The following is a 13,893-nucleotide window of genomic DNA, read 5'->3' as shown; positions in this document are numbered from 1 at the left end:
AGCAGTAACAGCCACTGATTAGCAGCTGCCTTTATACCAGCAGCAGTAACAGCCACTGATTAGCAGGTGCCACTGTGCCAGCAGCAGTAACAGCACTGATTAGCAGCTGCCACTGTGTCTGCAGCAGTGACACTGATAAGTATCCGCCACTATGTCAGCAGCAGTAACAGCCACTGATAGGCAGCCGCCATTATGCCAGCAGCAGTAACAGCCACTGATTAGCAGTTGCCACTGTGCCAGCAGCAGTAACAGCCACTGATTAGCAGCTGCCACTATGCCAGCAGCAGTAATAGCCACAGATTAGCAGCTGCCACTGTGCCAGCAGCAGTAACAGCCACTGATAAGCATCCGTCACTATGACAGCAGCAGTAACAGCACTGATTAGCAGGTGCCACTGTGCCAGCAGCAGTAACAGCACTGATTAGCAGCTGCCTTTATACCAGCAGCAGTAACAGCCACTGATTAGCAGGTGCCACTGTGCCAGCAGCAGTAACAGCACTGATTAGCAGCTGCCACTGTGTCTGCAGCAGTAACAGCACTGATTAGCAGCTGCCTTTATACCAGGAGCAGTAACAGCCACTGATTAGCAGGTGCCACTGTGCCAGCAGCAGTAACAGCCACTGATTAGCAGCTGCCACTATGCCAGCAGCAGTAACAGCCACAGATTAGCAGCTGCCACTGTGCCAGCAGCAGTAACAGCCACTGATAAGCATCCGTCACTATGACAGCAGCAGTAACAGCCACTGATTAGCAGCTGCCTTTATACCAGCAGCAGTAACAGCCACTGATCAGCAGCTGCCTTTATACCAGGAGCAGTAACAGCCACTGATTAGCAGGTGCCACTGTGCCAGCAGCAGTAACAGCACTGATTAGCAGGTGCCACTGTGCCAGCAGCAGTAACAGCACTGATTAGCAGCTGCCTTTATACCAGGAGCAGTAACAGCCACTGATTAGCAGGTGCCACTGTGCCAGCAGCAGTAACAGCACTGATTAGCAGCCGCCCCTGTGCCAGCAGCAGTAAAAGCCACTAATTAGCAGCTGCCACTGTGCAAGCAGCAGTAATAGACATTGATTAGCAGCTTTCACAGTGCCAGCAGCAGCAAAAGCCACTGATTAGCAGCTGCCACTGATTAACGGCCATTACTGTGCTAGCAGCAGTAACAGCCACTGATTAGCAGCTGCCACTGTGTCTGCAGCAGTAACAGACACTGATAAGTATCCGCCACTATGTCAGCAGCAGTAACAGCCACTGATAGGCAGCCGCCATTATGCCAGCAGCAGTAACAGCCACTGATTAGCAGTTGCCACTGTGCCAGCAGCAGTAACAGCCACTGATTAGCAGCTGCCACTATGCCAGCAGCAGTAACAGCCACAGATTAGCAGCTGCCACTGTGCCAGCAGCAGTAACAGCCACTGATAAGCATCCGTCACTATGTCAGCAGCAGTAACAGCCACTGATAGGCAGCCGCCATTATGCCAGCAGCAGTAACAGCCACTGATTAGCAGCTGCCACTGTGCCAGCAGCAGTAACAGCCACTGATTAGCAGCCGCCATTATGCCAGCAGCAGTAACAGCCACTGATAAGCATCCGTCACTATGTCAGCAGCAGTAACAGCCACTGATTAGCAGCTTCCACTGTGCCAGCAGCAGTAACAGCCACAGATTAGCAGCTGCCACTGTGCCAGCAGCAGTAACAGCCACTGATTAGCAGCTGCCACTATGCCAGCAGCAGTAACAGCCACTGATAAGCATCCGTCACTATGTCAGCAGCAGTAACAGCCACTGATAGGCAGCCGCCATTATGCCAGCAGCAGTAACAGCCACTGATTAGCAGCTGCCACTGTGCCAGCAGCAGTAACAGCCACTGATAGGCAGCCGCCATTATGCCAGCAGCAGTAACAGCCACTGATTAGCAGTTGCCACTGTGCCAGCAGCAGTAACAGCCACAGATTAGCAGCTGCCACTGTGCCAGCAGCAGTAACAGCCACAGATTAGCAGCTGCCACTGTGCCAGCAGCAGTAACAGCCACTGATAAGCATCCGTCACTATGTCAGCAGCAGTAACAGCCACTGATAGGCAGCCGCCATTATGCCAGCAGCAGTAACAGCCACTGATTAGCAGCTGCCACTGTGCCAGCAGCAGTAACAGCCACTGATTAGCAGCTGCCACTATGCCAGCAGCAGTAACAGCCACAGATTAGCAGCTGCCACTGTGCCAGCAGCAGTAACAGCCACTGATAAGCATCCGTCACTATGTCAGCAGCAGTAACAGCCACTGATAGGCAGCCGCCATTATGCCAGCAGCAGTAACAGCCACTGATTAGCAGCTGCCACTGTGCCAGCAGCAGTAACAGCCACTGATTAGCAGCCGCCATTATGCCAGCAGCAGTAACAGCCACTGATTAGCAGCAGCCACTATGCCAGCAGCAGTAACAGCCACTGATTAGCAGCTGCCACTGTGCCAGCAGCAGTAACAGCCACAGATTAGCAGCTGCCACTGTGCCAGCAGCAGTAACAGCCACTGATTAGCAGCTGCCACTGCACATGGTATATGAGTTATTTCCCATGGAAAAGTTTTATGTAGCATAATGTTGCAGGCATAGTGTATCTAACTGCACCTGCACTCAACAAAAGTTGTGTTTTATTACTGTAGTTTGGGGGTGCTATCCCATAACCTCTTCCGGGCCAGCGCCTGGTGAACCTGTAATATCAGCCTCTTGAGAGCAGACGTGCACAAGCCCAAAGAGGAAGAGGCGCATGTGCAGAAGGCCTTTAGGTTCCCGAAGAGAACAGATCTAATCGGAAATAGATTGAAATCTATAGTTTCTGAGAGGAACTAACGGTGAGGTGTGTAACGGTTATTTGCCGATAAATTATGGGTTTATTTTAATTAGACTTATTTCAGGTACCCTATAAGAAGAGTCTCTACTTCACATTGTCACTATGGAAAAAAGGGGACTTGACAAGAGACATCAGGACAAACATCAGATAAGAAGGAACCGATTGCAGAAGAGCGCGAGAGAGAATGATATAAGTGTTAGACAGGAGAGATCATCCAGATGCGAGTGCAGAGAGCAGAGAGGCAGACAGGGCAGCACACAAAGGAGAAAGTCCATTCTTAGGATTGTTTCAAAGCAAAAAAATCACTCTTTATTTTAAGGCCCCTCTTCAGTTTTACATTATTCCTCCCATCTTTACCCCCATCCTTCAACAAGTCCCTAAATACCATAACACCAATCATATAACCATCAGCAGGTGCTCCCGGTCTCCTGCTGCTGCTTGTTGTCTCAAGGTGAAGAGTGATGCATTCTGGGTAAACTGAGGCTGGCCACACCTCCCATATGTTGACAGGGTAGGGGCATTAACATTTGGGGTGAAAGCGGCCAGACAATGCCACAAGGCCGATTCCCGAGAGACTTCATGAGAAAATTGCCCGGGAATCGGCCTGCGGGGTATGAGAAGCTAATAAATCTCTCAGATTCGATCTTGGTCGATCTGTCCATACATTGCTAGATGTATGGGTACATTACTACATCTTCACCTTTGTAGGGAGTGTGCCAATGCAGAAGCAGTCTGACGTTCTGGTATTTAGGACCTCTTATGTTTTTTAAAGAGAAACTCTGACCAAAAATGGAACTTTATCCCAATCAGTAGCTGATACCCCCTTTTACATGAGAAATCTATTTCTTTTCACAAACAGACCATCAGGGGGCGCTGTATGACTGATATTGTGGTGAAACCCCTCCCACAAGAAAAAGTATGTACTTTTTTGGCAGTTTCCTGTCTGTGAACCTTGTTGCATTGTGGGAAATATCTGTTACAGCTGTTTCCAACTGCCAAAAACCATGCAGCAGCTACATCACCTGCCAACACTAAAATGTTCACTGGAGTTCCCCTTTAGGTTATTTTACTGTTGTGATCCCAACACTGAAGAGGGAGGAAAATGTGAGGGGCAGTTTTAAAGGATCTTGGTCGCGAAAATCTTAAAATTTAAAATACATGTAAACATATACAGTTAAGGAGTACGTTTCTTCCAGAGTAAAATCAGCCATAAATTACTTTTCTCCTATGTTGCTGTCACTTACAGTAAGTAGTAGAAATCTGACATTACCGACAGGTTTTGGACTAGCCTATCTCCTCATGGGGGGTTCACAGGGATTTCTTTATTTTCAAAATGCACTTAGTGAATGGCAGTTGCTCCGTCCAAATGGCAAAAAAAGTGTACGGTGAGCAGGGAGGCTGGTCAGCATCTCTGTATACATATTTTTTTCAGGGAATGTCTTTATAAAGAATACAAACCATGCTGAGAATCCCCTATGAAGAGATGGACTAACCCAAAACCTGTTGGTCATGTCAGATTTCTACTACTTACAGTAAGTGACAGCAACATAGGAGATAAGTCATTTATGGCTCATTTTACTCAGGAAGAAACGTACTTATTTGGATGCATTTTAAAGTTTAAGATTTTTGCGACAGTTCCTCTAAGGTACTGTATAAATGTTTCAGCAAAATTCCATGATGATGACAATACAAACAGTTATAGCTTGAATGATTATACCTCTGTGCATCGTTAATCATTCATTGAATACACTTTGTAATGATACATTTTTTGCTTATAAAACAGAAGAATATACAAAAGGTACATCATTCAGTAAGCTGGATTAGCAAGCATTGTAGACTGTCCAGGATCCATGGGTTGGCCAGGGGTCCTGCTGCCGGCTATACCAGGGCAGTGGGGTCTTTCAGCACGCCACACCTATCCCCCCCCCCCCCCCCCCCACCTGGACTTACATCCCCCTTCCGGATACGCAGTTACTTACGTCTGTGGAATAAGGATTAGGCAGGGACACAGGCAGAACACTTGCAGGTAAACTACATGTGATCTGGATCTTTTCGCGTTCAGGGGGAGCAGGATGACTGGAAGGAGGGGAGGTGGGTGGCGGGGCACTCAGGACCGTGCTGTATTTGGGAGGACGACCTATAGGTTAATAAACACAAAAGAAAGGAAAAACAAAAAACAAAATGGGGGGATTTACATACCTTTGGCCAGTGTTCCTCATTGGCTAGCATGGAAAAGGAAATTAGGCAGCAGGTGAAGAAAATCAATACAGTAAGGCATTGGTGAGAAGGACAGCAGTTGTTACACACAGACACGGGAAAGCGGAGGAGAGAGAAGTAGTGTGCAGGGGGGGAAGCAACAGCCAATCACACGCAGATCAGGGGACACACAGCTCAGATTCACAGACACGGGAAAGCGGAGGAGAGAGAAGTAGTGTGCAGGGGGGGGGGGGGAAGCAACAGCCAATCACACGCAGAGCAGGGGACACACAGCTCAGATTCACAGACACGGGAAAGCGGAGGAGAGAGAAGTAGTGTGCAGGGGGGGGAAGCCACAGCCAATCACACGCAGAGCAGGGGACACACAGCTCAGATTCACAGACACGGGAAAGCGGAGGAGAGAGAAGTAGTGTGCAGGGGGGGGAGCAACAGCCAATCACACACCGATCGGGGGACACAGCTCAGATACACATACACGGGAAAGCTGATGAGAGAAGTAGTGTGCAGGGGGGGGGGGGGGGAGCAAAAGCCAATCACACGCAGATCAGGGGACACACATCTCAGATTCACATACACGGGAAAGCTGATGAGAGAAGCAGTGTGCGGGGGGGGGGGGGGGGGGAAGCAACAGCCAATCACACGCAGATCAGGGGACACACAGCTCAGATTCACATACACGGGAAAGCTGATGAGAGAAGTAGTGTGAGGGGGGGGGGGGGGGGGAAGCAACAGCCAATCACACGCAGATCAGGGGACACACAGCTCAGATACACATACACGGGAAAGCTGATGAGAGAAGTAGTGTGCAGGGGGGGAAGCAACAGCCAATCACACGCAGAGCAGGGGACACAGCTCAGATTCACATACACGGAAAAGCTGATGAGAGAAGCAGTGTGCAAGGGGGGATGCCACAGCCAATCACACGCAGAGCAGGGGACACACAGCTCAGATTCACATACATGGGAAAGATAATGAGAGAAGTAGTGTGCAGGGGGGGGAGCAACAGCCAATCACACGCAGATCGGGGGACACAGCTCAGATTTACATACATGGGAAAGCTGATGAGAGAAGCATTGTTCAGGGGAAGAGAGGGGGGGAGGGGTCGGGAGCAACAGCCAATCACACACAGATTGGGACACACACAGCTCACTGTATCGGTCAACTCTTGACACTCATCTACCACCTGACAGCTGGAGACTGCTGGATCAGCCGAGACTCTGAGAAACTGACAGCAACGCAACTGGCAGGAGGAGTAATCCAGACAATCCTCCAATAAAATACAAAATGTAGGCCCCACCCCCTCAAAATGTTCTACCCCCAAAAAAAAAGTTTGGGAACCAAGCACACTATGTGGCAAATAGCAGTATCACGCTTAATTCTTGAATCTTCCTTGCTCTGGATACAAATTGTGGATTTGAAATCAGGTACACAAAGCAGAAAACCAGCCTGACGCGTTTCACGGCCACAAGCCGCTTCCTCAGAGGCACACAGTATGCATAAAATCCACAATTTTTACCCAAACCAAGGAAGATTCAACAATAAAGAGTGATACTGCTATTTATCATATTGTGTGATTGGTTCCATAAGAAAGCCCCCCCAAAAATTGACCTTTTTTGGTAGGAGCGGTAATCGACCAGAACCAGAGAAAGACGGTGTATCAAGGTTCGTACACACGCTAGATTAAAATCGCTGCAAATAAACGAAAAACGCTCACAAAGGGCATGACCTTCAGTGTTCTCCTGAGAATTTTTTTTCCAGCCGGGTGGCATGAAAAAGCAGCCGGGTGGGGCAAGATGAGAGAATTCAGGGCTGGTGCTTCTCTGCACAACTTTGCTAACAGCATAGGAGGAGGTGAGCAGATGACAGCCGGGTGCTGATCAAAACTAGCCGGGTGGAGCACCCAGCTAAAAGAGCCTGGGGAGAACACTGACCTTGGCAAAAACAAACGACAAGTCTTTCAAACGACATTGTCCACTCACATGGATATTCCAAATAACTATGTTTGAATACTGTCAGAGAAGGTGAAAGTAACATTTCACACGACGTGCGTGTATGCTGTAGAACAAGGTCGTTTAAACGACACTGTACACACCTGGCCAACTGCACAATATCAGCCCAACAAATACCTTGAGTTGATCCGCCGATTGGACTGGGCAAAATGCCCAATATCAGTCGCTCGATTGAAACAAATGACAGATTTTTCTGTACCGAATGACAAACTATTTTTGTATAGCGTGGGTACATTGCTTGATGTTCCAAAAAGATAAAATGTGACAGGTAAAAGAGTGGTCAAAAAGATGCTATGAATTCAAGGTTGATGCAAACGTTGTGCAGATTGAAATTGGACCAAGCGGTATAAATTTGCATAAAACATGCATCAACTCCGGTTGACAGGAAAATACCAGCACATCTTTAACTACTTAATGACAAGCTGACTTATAAAAACATCCTGCAAGAGCCTCTTAAATGCTCCAAGACGTTTTCATAAGTCAGACGGTGCTGCTGCTGCTATGCGTGTGCGTTCCTGCGAGCGTGCACGTGAAAATAGTGGGGGAAAAAAAACGACCATTAGAAAAAAAAAAAAAAAATACACTTTCTTTCCAAATACTATATTGTCACCAAACTTTTTGCTAGGGACATAATTAAAATATTGTGATAACCAGGACAAATAGGCAGATAAAATGTGTGGGTTTTATGTACAGTAGCAGTGTTTATATTAAAACTATAGGGGATGAAATTGGAGAAATAGTGTATTTTTTCATTTTTTCCTTGTATTTCCCTTTAAAATGCATAAAAAATGAAGTAATTACTGAAAACAAATATCAACCCCAAAAAGCCCAATTGGTGGTGAAAAAAATAAGATAAAGATCATTTCATCGTGATTAGTAGTGATTAAGCTATTGGCAAATTAAAGGGATGAACACTGAAAGGTGAAAATCACTCGTCCGTTAAGGTAAAAACCGCCTTGGGGTGAAGTGGTTAAACTCCACCTTCATGCAGCACCTTGGTGGCAATTTATACCACAACAAAGCCCTGCCAAAAAAATAGCGCCCTAGGCTGACGAGCCAGCGATCTGTGCAATTTTTCAAGGCTAAATACAAGAAGTCATCTCCTTAAAGAGACTCTGTAACATGAAAAAGATCCCCTGGGGGGTACTCACCTCGGGTGGGGGAAGCCTCCGGATCCTAATGAGGCTTCCCACGCCGTCCTCTGTCCCACGGGGGTCTCGCCGCAGCCCTCCGAACAGCCGGCGACTGTGCCGACTGTCAGTTCAATATTTACCTTTGCTGGCTCCAGCGGGGGCGCTGTGGCGACTTTCTGCACGGAAATAGACGGAAATACCCGATCTCCGTCGGGTCCGCTCTACTGCGCAGGCGCCGGAAACTTGCGCCTGCGCAGTAGAGCAGACCCGACGGTGATCGGGTATTTCCGCCTACTTCGGCGCCGAGAGGCATCAGAGCGCCTGCGCAGGAGCCAGGAAGGTAAATATTGCGTCACAGCTGTACGGAGGGCTACAGCGAGACCCCCGAGGGACGCAGGACGGCGTGGGAAGCCTCATTAGGATCCTGAGGCTTCCCCCACCCGAGGTGAGTACCCCCCAGGGGCCGTTTTGTCGTTACAGTTCCTCTTTAAGGGTAGCAAAGGCTGTTCTTTGTACATTTTCAGGGTAAATAATGAGATCACAAAACAGAGACTGAGGAGTGCGTGATAAGCAATGAGGGAAGAGCACCCCTTAAAGGGAACCTTAACTGAGAGTGATATGGATGTTTCCTGTTAAACAACACCCAGTTGCCTGGCGGTCCAGCTGATCTCTGTGGCTGCAATAGTGGCTGAATCACACACCTGAAACAAGCATGCAGCTAATCCAGTCTGACCTCAGTCAGAGCACCTGACATGCATGCTTGTTCAGGGGCTGTGGCTAAAAGTATTAGAGACACAGGATAAGCAGGCGATTCAGGCAACTGGTATTATTTTAAAAGGAAAAATCCATATCCTTCTCAGTTTAGGTTCCCTTTAAGAAAGTCATACATTTAGCGATGATTGGCAGAATCGACTAACAGACAAATCTCTTTCTGATCGAATCGGATTAGAGAGAGATCTGTTGGCTGCCCACACACCCAGTGCACTATACATTACCTGTCCGCCGCTGGCTCCGGGCTCTGTCCACAATCCGCATACACGCGCCCCATGTGGTTGCCGACGTATCTGTGGGTGCGTGCGACATCACACCTGCCCATGTTACTCTGGCAATCACGTGGGGCGGATTGTGGACAGAGCCTGGAGCCAGTGACTGACACGGACAGGTAAAGTTAGTGTACTGGGCACGGAGAGGGGGGACACACATGATATTAAGGGGACAGCGCCGGGGTTTTTTTGTTGCATTTGTAGCTCATCTTGATATTGCTCGCTGTTACCGCCACACACCCACGTGTGGTTAGAATATTAACCACATGCCTTGAGAAAGGAGGACCCTGTGAGGCCCCCGAAACAATTCTCAGGAACTTCATGTGGCTGATTACACAATAAAAGTGCGTTGCATTTAACTTCTAAGACTGGCGTGCTGATGAGCTGTGCTTACGTGCCAGGAAGTAGACTTCAGCTACTCACACCACAGTCTCGTTGCTCTCCCCCCTATTGACCTTGTGTTGTTAACCAATCACAGTAATCACTCCGTACAAAAGGGAAGGATGGCTCTGGTCCATACGGGGGTCACCCTCCGGTCCTAAAAAGGGTCAAGCCTCTGCACTCACAACCAGATGGAATGCTAGTAGAGATAAAAGCAACTACCTTATATACTCGCGTATAAGCCTAATTTTTTCAGCACAAAAAATGTGGTGAAAAGTTGCCCCCTCGGCTTATATGTGAGTCAGTGGAGCAGAACGGATGGTGGAGCAGGTTATGTTACTGGCAGAGGAATGTAAGGATCGTGCACTAGTGATCCTGCTCTTACCAGCTCCCTCCCTGCTGTGTCCGTGGCCCCATCCCCCACAACATGGTGTGCAGAGTGCGCTGCTCAGGACTACCTGTGTCCCCTGGCTTGTGGAGCGGAGCGTGCAAGCAACGTGTCAGTGGTGCAATGATCAGGGATTCTTCCTGTGTGGCAATTGCTGTCTCACATCTATGACACCATCTAGTGGCGTCTTGAGACACACCTGTATCATCCTTGGGCACATCTGGCTATGAGGAGGGGGCTGACTTGTACTGGGGGCACATATGGTTACTGTGGAGGAGGCTATACAGAGGAGGGGGCTTATATACGAGTTAGGCCAGCATGGTGGTGTAGTGGTTAGTGCTCTCGCCTTGCAGTGCTGGGTCCCTGGTTCTAATCCCAGCCAGGTCAACATCTGCAAGGAGTTTGTATGTTCTCCCCATGTCTGTGTGGGTTTCCTCTGGGCACTCCGGTTTCCTCCCCATCCCAAAAACATACAGATAAGTTAATTGGCTTCCCCCTAAAATTGGCCCTAGACTACATAGTTACATAGTTACATAGTTATTTTGGTTGAAAAAAGACATACGTCCATCGAGTTCAACCAGTATAAAGTACAACACCAGCCTGCTCCCTCACACATCCCTGTTGATCCAGAGGAAGGCGAAAAAACCCTTACAAGGCATGGTCCAATTAGCCCCTAAAGGGAAAAATTCCTTCCCGACTCCAGATGGCAATCAGATAAAATCCCTGGATCAACATCATTAGGCATTACCTAGTAATTGTAGCCATGGATGTCTTTCAACGCAAGGAAAGCATCTAAGCCCCCTTTAAATGCAGGTATAGAGTTTGCCATAACGACTTCCTGTGGCAATGCATTCCACATCTTAATCACTCTTACTGTAAAGAACCCTTTCCTAAATAAATGGCTAAAACATTTTTCCTCCATGCGCAGATCATGTCCTCTAGTCCTTTGAGAAGGCCTACGATACATACAGTGGCTTGCAAAAGTATTCGGCTCCCTTGAATTTTTCCACATTTTGTCACATTACTGCCACAAACATGAATTAATTTTATTGGAATTCCATATGAAAGACCAATACAAAGTGGTGTACATGTGAGAAGTGGAACAAAAATCATTCATGATTCCAAACATTTTTTTACAAATCAATAACTGCAAAGTGGGTTGTGCGTAAATATTCAGCCCCCTTTGGTCTGAGTGCAGTCAGTTGTCCATAGACATTGCCTGACGAGTGCTAATGACTAAATAGGGTGCACCTGTGTGTAATGTCAGTACAAATACAGCTAGTCTGTGACGGACTCAGAGGTTGTCTAAGAGAATATTGGGAGCAACAACACCATGAAGTCCAAAGAACACAACAGACAGGTTAGGGATAAAGTTATTGAGAAACTTAAAGCAGGCTTAGGTTACAAAAAGATTTCCAAAGCCTTGAACATCCCACAGAGCACTGTTCAAGCGATCATTCAGAAATGGAAGGAGTATGGCACAACTGTACACCTACCAAGACAAGGCCGTCCACCTAAACTCACAGGCCGAACAAGGAGAGCCCTTATCAGAAATGCAGTCAAGAGGCCCATGGTGACTCTGGACGAGCTGCAGAGATCTACAGCTCAGGTGGGGGAATCTGTCCATAGGACAACTATTAGTCATGCACTGCACAAAATTGGCCTTTATGGAAAAGTGGCAAGAAGAAAGCCATTGTTAACAGATAAGCATAAGAAGTCCCGTTTGCAGTTTGCCACAAGCCATGTGGGGGACACAGCAACCATGTGGAAGAAGGAGCTCTGGTCAGATGAGACCAAAATGGAACTTTTTGTCCAAAATGCAAGACGCTATGTGTGGCAGAAACTAACACTGCACATCACTCTGAACACACCATCCCCACTGTCAAATATGGTGGTGGCAGTATCATGCCCGGGGGGTGCATCTCTTCAGCAGGGACAGGGAAGCTGGTCAGAGTTGATGGGAAGATGGATGGAGCCAAATACAGGGAGTCTGCAAAAGACTTGAGACTGGGGCGGAGGTTCACCTTTCAGCAGGACAATGACCCTAAACATAAAGCCAGGGCAACAATGGAATGGTTTAAAACAAAACATATCTATGTGTTAGAATGGCCCAGTCAAAGTCCAGATCTAAATCCAATTGAGAATCTGTAGCAAGATCTGAAAACTGCTGTTCACAAACGCTGTCCATCTAATCTGACTGAGCTGGAGGTGTTTTGCAAAGAAGAATGGGCAAGGATTTCAGTCTCTAGATGTGCAAAGCTGGTAGAGACATACCCTAAAAGACTGGCAGCTGTAATTGCAGCAAAAGGTGGTTCTACAAAGAATTGACTCAGGGGGCTGAATAATTACGCACACCCCACTTTGCAGTTATTTATTTGTAAAAAATGTTTGGAATCATGTATGATTTTCATTCCACTTCTCATGTGTACACCACTTTGTATTGGTCCATCACATGGAATTCCAATATAATTGATGCATGTTTGTGGCAGTAATGTGACAAAATGTGGAAAACTTCAAGGGGGCCGAATACTTTTGCAATCCACTGTTCACTACACGATATATACACAGACATAGGACTATGGTGGGGATTAGATTGTGAGCTCCTCTGAGGAACAGTTAGTTAGTGATAAGACAATATACTCTGTACAGCGCTGCGTAATATGTCGGCGCTATATAAATACTAAAGAATAATAATAAACCTTTTCCTGGTTTCTGAGGGAAAAGTAGGTACCTCGGCTTATATGTGAGGCTTCTAATATGAGAGTATATAAACGTAGGTTGCATGTTGTATTCCAATTGCACAAATGGGAGTAAATTTGCATGCAAAAGTATTCTGTACTTAAAGGGAACCAAGGTGAGCAGGATATGGAGGCTGACATGTTTATTTCCTTTTAAACAATCCACATAATAATAATAATAATAATCTGAACATTTATATAGCACTTTTCTCCTGTTGGACTCAAAGCGCTCAAGAGCTGTAGCCACTGGGAGGCGCTCAAGAGGCCGCCCTGCAGTGTTAGGGAGTCTTGCCTTGAACTCCTTACTGAATAGGTACTGACCCTAGCCAGGATTCAAACCCTGGTCTCCCACGTCAAAGGCAGAGCCCTTAACCAGTACACTATCCAGCCACATTGCCTGGTTGCCCTGCTGACCCTCTGCCTCTGATACTTTTAGCCACAGACCCTGAACAAGCATGCAGCAGATCAGGTGTCTAAGACAAATCTGACAAGATTAGCTGCATGATTGTTTCAGCTGTGCGATTTAGACCCCACTGACCAGAAAGATCAGCAAGGCTGCCAGGCAACTAGCATTGTTTAAAAGGATATAAATATGGCAGCTTCCATAGGTCTCACAACTCAGGTTCCTTTTAATCCTTTCACCAGCGTTGAGGTTCCCTCCATTACAAAGGTTCCATCAATTTCAAAGCAGAGTCGCACACATTCAGTCAGGAACATCACTCAGGAGGAGTTGTGTGTTGTGGTAGTGTAGGTGTGAGTGTTAGTGACATAATGGCAGCACAGTCTCACACATTCAGTCAGGAACATCACTCAGTAAGAGTTGTGTGTTGTAGTAGTGTAGGTGTGTTAGTGACATAATGGCAGCACAGTCTCACACATTCAGTCAGGAACGTCACTCAGGAGGAGTTGTGCATGTAGTAGTGTAGGTGTGAGTGTTAGTGACATGATGGCAGCACAGTCGCACACATTCAGTCAGGAACATCACTCAGGAGGAGTTGTGGGTTGTGGTAGTGTAGGTGTGAGTGTTAGTGACATAACGGCAGCAGAGTCGCACACATTCAGTCAGGAATGTCACTCAGTAAGAGTTGTGTGTTGTAGTAGTGTAGGTGTGAGTGTTAGTGACATGATGGCAGCACAGTCGCAC

At 47.3% G+C, this 13,893-nt stretch overlaps 1 protein-coding gene across 8 annotated transcripts in view; it reads right to left on the bottom strand.

Annotated features, from left to right (window-relative positions):
* PHF21A (PHD finger protein 21A) overlaps positions 1-13,893 on the bottom strand; it is a 253,630-nt gene that overhangs the window by 34,669 nt on the left and 205,068 nt on the right. For 4 of the 8 annotated variants that reach the window (XM_068260848.1, XM_068260845.1, XM_068260846.1 and 1 more), the window contains exon 13: positions 4,820-4,977. In XM_068260848.1, coding sequence (XP_068116949.1) covers positions 4,820-4,977 — 158 coding nt within the window. Of the gene's footprint in view, positions 1-4,819; positions 4,978-5,039; positions 5,063-13,893 lie in introns of all 8 variants that reach the window. The other 4 variants (XM_068260849.1, XM_068260852.1, XM_068260850.1 and 1 more) reach the window with 1 other exon arrangement.

Source organism: Hyperolius riggenbachi, chromosome 11, assembly GCF_040937935.1.
Source record: "Hyperolius riggenbachi isolate aHypRig1 chromosome 11, aHypRig1.pri, whole genome shotgun sequence".
NCBI classification, from domain to species: domain Eukaryota; kingdom Metazoa; phylum Chordata; class Amphibia; order Anura; family Hyperoliidae; genus Hyperolius; species Hyperolius riggenbachi.
This window is presented reverse-complemented; position numbering and strand designations above follow the sequence as displayed.